The sequence below is a fragment of the Nestor notabilis genome, unplaced genomic scaffold (assembly GCF_000696875.1).
Source record: "Nestor notabilis isolate BGI_N333 unplaced genomic scaffold, ASM69687v1 scaffold22774, whole genome shotgun sequence".
NCBI classification, from domain to species: domain Eukaryota; kingdom Metazoa; phylum Chordata; class Aves; order Psittaciformes; family Psittacidae; genus Nestor; species Nestor notabilis.
Window position 1 is genome coordinate 12,084 of NW_009925448.1, and position 7,498 is coordinate 19,581.

At 43.3% G+C, this 7,498-nt stretch overlaps 1 protein-coding gene across 1 annotated transcript; it reads right to left on the bottom strand.

The window, feature by feature from the left end:
* Nucleotides 1-373: 373 nt before the first annotated feature.
* On the bottom strand, nt 374-5,615 carry IL4R (interleukin 4 receptor; the record flags this gene model as incomplete). Its single annotated transcript, XM_010013066.1, has 8 exons — nt 374-771; nt 877-953; nt 1,093-1,162; nt 1,768-1,867; nt 2,623-2,779; nt 3,334-3,488; nt 4,396-4,550; nt 5,406-5,615. Coding segments are annotated over 8 exons (1,322 nt in total), but the record flags the coding sequence as incomplete, so codon positions are not given.
* Between the last annotated feature and the right edge of the window lie 1,883 nt (nt 5,616-7,498).

A 7,498-nucleotide genomic window follows, 5' to 3' on the forward strand; every position in this document is an offset into this window, starting at 1 on the left:
AGAAGGGTATCAAAACTCTTGTGTGCAGGGTTGCTTACTCTGTCTTTTTTGGTCCCAAAGGATGGTTTACTTGGAGATTCCTGGATCAGGTCACACAAGTCGTGCTGGCTTTCAGAACTCCATGAAAAAAAGCTTTGATGAACCATATGTTGAAGTTCTCTTGCATCCAGAGAAGCAGAATTTATGCTGGAGCTGCGATAGCCAGATTCAAAGGATTCTTCTGATTGTTCTGACTTCTTGCTGGCTGTACTACAATTGTAGTCATCCTGAGATGCTTTGGTGAAAAGGGAGGCTGTATGAGAAACATCACACAGCTGCTGGTTCTGGCCCGCACTTTCATTTGTATTTTGCTGTGATGGATTTTCTGACTCACGTTTCTCAAAGGTTTTATTCTCACCAGTGATGATGTCTGGGTCTTTATGGTCTTGCATGTTTTCGTCTGCCAGGAGCTTAATAAACATGCTAGCTATTGCATCATTGTGTTCAGTGTGCTCTCTGAAAGCACTGGCACTGCTCTCGGAAGGCTCAAACACAGCGATATGGTCACAAGTCTCTTCCTGGTGCTCAACCTCAATGTCTGTTAAACATTCACAGATTTCTATAGACTCCTCAACCAGACTTGTCTCAGGGGTTAAAACTGCACTGCTGCCTTTTGGAAACCAGTCTCCGGACTTGTTGTGGCAACTACAGGATTTCTCAACATTTCTGACGTTATCTTTTCCCTTGAAGTTTTGGCTTGACAAAATTTGAGCCAGACAGTTCTTGCAACTTCTGTTTTTGGAAATCAAAAGGAAAGGACAGTTAATGTTTATGTAACAGGGAACTATTTTATGCTGTAAAGCAGTTTGGCTTCTTTTCCTCCTTTGTTTTACTTACATTTGCTTTTCCATATGATTCTGCTTTAAGTCGTGGAAGGGGAACTTAATTTCATCAATGTAGCACGAAACTGAAAACTAATAAAGATACAAATGAGATTTAGGATACATGTGAATTATATTTCATAAACCCTGCACTAGCCAGACAATAGCAGTTATTACATATTCTACTTCTGGTGATCAGGAAAAGGTATTTTTTGCAAAGCCTTTAAATTACCTTGACATTTTTTATGACCAAATGGCTCTTTGCTGGATTTGGGATTTGATCCCACCATTCTTTCTTCACTCTGCAAGGGAAGAATTAAAATTGTTTGCTTTGACTGTATTTTGGCTTGATCAATGTGTGCTTCCCTCTTCCATTCTTCTCTCCCTCTTAGCTATCTGCACTGCAGCAAGAGGAAGTGCTTGTTCTGTGCATCCTCAAGTGCTGCTTTTCATTAACCTAGTGCAGAGATATTTGTACGTTTGGTGCATGACTGCTCTGCAAAACCAGTGTCACATGTTCTTCTAATCATGTTTGAACTGATGTATAAAACAGATGGGATCCCACTGTCACATTAACACTAAGAAATTTAAAAGTAAATACAGATATTTGACCGTCATTACTGGAACTGCAGCAAGATGGATCAAAACCTGACAAACCCTGGAAGTTCAGCCTGTTTGGATGCTCTAACAAGCCCATTCTGGTAAGAGAACATTCAGTTATCGATTCAGAAAATGAGAGTGCAACTGCTTCATGTTTATAAAACAGCTGCTTGTAGAGAGCCAGATACAGGTGCTGAGGAAAAGCAAACCCTTAGATTCCTGACCTAGACACTCAGCTAACTGGCAGCAACACTGCTCTGCGTGCAAAGCGTGCTCTGGGGAAACCCGTGGACAGCACGCTACGTACCTGGTGAAACAGAAGTAACAAATGACAGATACTGCCATGATCAGGATGCAGGACACGGGAACAGCCATTTGCAGAATGTCTTCAGCTGTCACTCGGTATTCTGTCAAACACACACGTACATTTACATGGGTATGTGCATCTAAATACAAGTACTGGCAATATGAAATTCATTGCTGCTCTTCTGCGCCTTAAAAAATGCTCCTTCAGAGGATTTAAAACCAACTCTCCAGCAGATGAACAACAGAACATAGACAGCTACCCGTGGTGATGGTGTGTGGCATGTCTGACACAGCAGTGCAGATACTGCAGCCAGTTATGGTGACAGAAGCCAACACTCTCTGTACTGTGAGGCCATTTGCCAGCTCTCAGGGACAACCTCTTACGCAGTCCCTAACAATATCACCTCCCCTGTAGTGCACCTATGCTTCTTGTCCTCTCTTGCTCTTCAGAGGTTTCCAAACCCCTCAGCTCTCTGATGGTTAAAGTATTGCTTAATTTGCAGCCTAAATATGTCTTGTTCATTCACACCCACTTGCTCTTATGTCAGTGGTGTTTTTTAGTTAAAATCTCTCTTCTTCCCTGGTGTCTACTCCATGAAATATTTATAGAGAATAAACACATTCCCTTTCAGCCTTTTTTTCCACAAGGCTAAGCAACCCAACTTCCCTTAGTCTTCTCTTCCTTAGTTTCCCTTTTTATGTTTAGTCTATTTGGAAGCCTTTACAGGTATATCCAAAATACCTTCAAAAGGATGGAGATGTTGATTCCATAACTCTTCTCTGAGAGGAGAGCTGAGGGCTTGTTTGTAAAACTGCACTATCCCTTTACCCAGCTGGTATTTGTTACAATACTTACCATAGTAAAATTCAACTTCTTCACTCCATTCACTCCAGTAGGCTGGGTAGTCTGTATAGTTGCACCTCACACTTGCAATGTAATCATAGCCTCTCCTCAAGGAGCTTGCAGTGATTTCAAAGCTTTTTGCCTGGTAGTTAATTGCTTTTACAAAAACCTGAAAAGGAAGCGAGAAACTTCCCTTTGGTTTCTTTCTGAGGTGAAGGGTCAGGGACAGCAATTAAATAACAAGTGCTACATGTTTCAGTGGCCCTTCACAAGTGAGCAAACGAATGACCGTGTATCTGATCTGGTGTGTGAGATACTGCATTTTGTTGTCATGGGTGGGTGGCATTTGTGACACGCCACCGAGCACGTTCTCCCCCTACCAGAAGAAGCCTTGTCCTAAAGTGCTGGGTTGTTCAGGAAGGTGGCTGAAATGCCCCAACTGCACCACGGAGACATGAGCCGCTTCCAGGCTCCTGATGTCTAAGGAGCAAGTTAAGTTCAGGGAATAGAAGTGTTGTATTTTCAATCTCTGCTCCATCCGCTGTGAGCAGCAGGCACTTTTGGGGTGGCAGTCAGAAGAGTTTCAATCCTTTGAAGCCCTAAAGGGCAATGGGACCTGTGGCAATACCATTATTCATTAAAAGGTTTCAAGACTTTTCAGAGGACTTTCTAGACCCGAAAACTCCAGAGAGACAGAAAACGAAGAGACTGGCTGTCTCTTACCTCTGTCGGGTGCTGCTTCCTCCAGTATTTCACTTCATGGATGACTGGCTGTCCAGAGAGCATGGATGGAGGAGCGTAGCTCTCCTCCCAGCTCAGATTGAAATTACCATTTTCAGCTTTCTCAATGGCAAGATTTTTGGGGGCCCTTGGCTTCACTGTACGTTAAAAAAATACAATTAAGGAGAATGGCAATAGCAAAGCACTGATGGAGAGAAGCAGAGACACTCACTAGAGACCAGAATCTCATCACAGTCAATGCATTTAAGCTCTTTCACTATATAGCATAAGGATGTAGAGGCCAAAAAAGAGCAACTGCAAGGTATTCATTAACAAGCACTAATTCTTCAAGCTGGCTGAACAAACTGCAGGTTCAACCTTTTGGTGCGCTGGATGCAGCTCTCAGCCTGGAAGAATGCATCGATGCAGATGAATGCCTGCCTGAGGTGTGTGACTGATTCTCTGAGTGTTTGAGGTGACAAGTGTTATGAACAAGCACGCTGCTACAAACAAACAAAGTGCCTGTAGAGAGACATGAACTGTATCTGTGCTCTGTCTTGTGAAGAGTGGAGTCATTACCTTCTTTTCACTGGTTGTTATAATCCAACAGCAATTGCTGTAGAAATCTCTGTTTGTGGGGGATGATTCAATTTGCATGAAAAAAATCAGTGTGGCAGAGGCAGGAATGGAAGAAATTTCAGCAGGGATAACCTAGTGTCTTCCTAGAAACTAGAAGCAGCACATTCCCCTTCATCCTTGAATTCCACAGCCACAAGGGAGAACGCATCAAAGCCATGTCTAAGCCCCAAAATTCCTGCTTCCTGGCAGCTGAGAGGGTACTGCTAGAGGAAGACTCACTCCCTGCTTGCTTCATTACTTAGACCCTTTTCTTAAGAACCTACTCCAGAATCAGGTTTCTAAGACAAGTGGAGTTTGCATTTAAGCCAGCATGACACTTTACACCTCTGATAAGGGAAAACCCTTCCAGTGACATAGATGAGGAGTTAGCTAGGATCGCAAAGCCTGCAGCCAGATGTCCTGGTGACAAAGCAAGCAGTTTCTTACCAACCAGGGCTGGTGTAACACTGTAATTCCACGTATCAGTCCCATTGTACTGTAGAGCTAGAATATATGTGAGGCCTGATACAAAATAATCCGGACATATTGTGCAAGTGCACCTTAAACTGTCTTTTCCATTCTCGGGGACACACACACTGTTTCTGGAAAACAGGCAGAAAATGATGTGATGTTTAGAGACTGTGCAGACTATTTCTTGAAAGGGTGAAATCAAGCTTCCCAATGTGTAGACCTAATCAAACCTGAGACACACAAGCTCAGTTCCTGGAAATGTTTAGCCCAAATAAATCCAAACCAAAACTGAGCTCCCCCAAACAACCTGTCCTCCCCAGATGCCCCTCGAGTATCTGTATTGCACAAATAAAACCTGACAGAAAGGCTGAGGACTGATCCCAACAGGGAAAATTAAAACCTTTCATCACACTCCAGCCTCTGAAGGAGCAGACCGACAGCTTGCTAGCATAGGAGCTGGTTTACTAGGATGCACACAGTGAGGTTATTTGGATGTCTGTGTGGAGAAATCACACGGCGAGGAACAGGAGAGCACAAATGCATTTTCCTTTGTAGGAGATGACAACTGGCCCTGCTGCAGAACAGGGACAACAGCCTGTGTTCGAACACGGAGTTAGGCTGTGAGCAGAGATAATCACCTGGCCTGCAGGGGAGAGTACCCTTTGCACAGGCTACGGATGGGGAATCAGGTCAGCTTTCTCCTGAAGGAGGTAACATTTTGCATGAAATGAAGGTTGGGTAAACTTAGGAGAGCCCCACCACCGCTACAAGTGGGACTTGTTCACTTCTCTATCCTAAGCATGCAGAGGTCTGCAGAAGAATAGACCACAGAACAGTGTGCTGCAACTCCTCTTCCTTCTGGCACGAATAACTATCTGGATTACATTTTGTCTCAGGCACTCATGGTAAAGAGAGGGGATCAAAGCCAGTACCAGCTACAGGATAGATGAAATTTCAACACTGGTAACATCTTATTAAATACTTACGGCAGAGAAAAAAATTCCTTCCTGTAGTAGAGGAGGAATTCTGTGGAGCAATTCATGTGTGCAGGCACCTTCCAGTGACAAACCAGCTCCTTGTCATAGTCTGTGAAGCACGCGAACTCCTGCACGTGTCCTGCAGCCATGACTAGGGAGAAGAAGGAGAAGAATAAAGAAAAGATAAATAGGACTAAGCAGAAACATTCACTTTTCCATCTAAAGGGAGTCACCAACCCCTGTGAAATCAGTGCCAGCATTGTTATTTTTCACGTTCTGGGTAAATGGAAAGAGATACAAGTCACCAAATGTCTCCACCTTTCTGGAGACATTTACTGTCTACGATCTGACAGGATAAAGGTCTGCAGTAGTAATACTGAAATAGAAAGGCGCAACTCATCCAACACAGTCTTCTAAGCACTGAAAATCTGATTCTGATAGCTTTTAACTTAATTACAAGACAGCATCATCCTGTGTGTTAAAGGCTCAAAAGCCAAAATGTAGATAATTAACAGTCAGACCAAAATCACTGCCTACAAGCACGCACTCCTGCTTTATCTACAATGGTTCTAAGCTTCCCAGTGCATGCCCTCTGCCTCCCCAGAACAGTTCCCCCATTGCCTAGAAGAAATTCCTGTCACAGGCTTTCTTCTAGTATATACCTTTTCTTAAATTTCACTCAGTATTTCCTGTTCTGTCTTCTACTTTATTGTTATGATAGTGTTCAGAGACCTGGAGAGATTGAGTCACACTGTTCCAGGCACTGAGAGGGTTTAGCAAAGCCCAAAGTCTCCAGCATCTCCAATGTTCAACAATTACAATCTTCCACTAGCAGCATTTAGGAAAAAAAAACCCCAAGCACAGAAAACATTGGCTAAAATCTCTTTGCTAGAACTGGGAAGGGAAATGGAATACACAATCCTCTGCACCCCTCCCAGCCTCGTTTTACACTCTTATGATGCACTCGACATGAGTGAAACGAGGCACAGAAGAGGAGCAGCTGTGCGACAGTAAGGTCGTGCTGTTATCAGGACTAACAGTGAGCCGGGTGTGGTACAGAATGCAGTCATGCCTAAATGAGGCAGGCAGAAATAGCTAACACTTTCATCATCCCAGACAATTCTTTGCCTGCTCTAATGTTTGACTTCTCTGTTACTGGTAAGCATTAACAACATCTCCCTTTTCTTGCACAGGTTGTACAGATCTACATCCTCCTCTCCTGCTCAACAGTCAACAGAATTTAGGATAGCTTTTGCTGGGGCTTAGAATCCCAGTAATTGATGCTTTTCTGAGAGTTTCCTAAGGGGCTCTGCAAGAAGGTTTCCTAAAGCAATTATACAAGGGCCAGTTTTGTTCACATGGCCCAGCACATTACTAACTCTCCATTCTTGTCACTTGCATTGCAAATTCAGGATTAAGTAAATTGTGAACGATTCACATCCTGTAAGGTCCTTGTCTTTCAGTCACTGCTGCTTCACAGGCTTACTCTTTCCAATGGGTACTTAAGTTTCAGATTATTCCTTCCAAGCAAAACCTTCTTTTGTCAAAAAAACCCTAATTTCATTTTATCCTCCCTACATTTCTACTTTTCAGCAGTCCACTCATCTTACTTATTCTGATATAGCTTCTGCATACTCTGATACAGTACAGTATCTGCAAGTGTAATAAACACAATGGTCAGATGCCTTTTAGTGGACATGATACATAACATACAACAGGATTTGCCACCAGACTCTCTGGTTCTTCAATAAAAATCGGACTCAAACGAATACTTCACTGCTTAGAACTCTCAGGGTCTGGTCTTTCACTCCCATTAAAATGCACACACCACTTGCACTTGCCCTTCTAAAAGGCCTCCCACAAAACTTGACTACCAAGCAGGCCTGGGTCATGTAAGTAAGCTCAGTCACCGCAGCGAGGCTCACTCATGGCAAGGAGGAGGTCTGGCAATGTCAAAGAGCCATTTCAAACTTCTGTACAAATATTGACTCCTCTGGTATAGCCACTGGTTATAAACCTGGGACTGACGCAGCTCACAGCTTCGGTAGTGTTCAGACACTTAAAAAATGGCTTTAGTTATCAGATATTTATCTATATATATA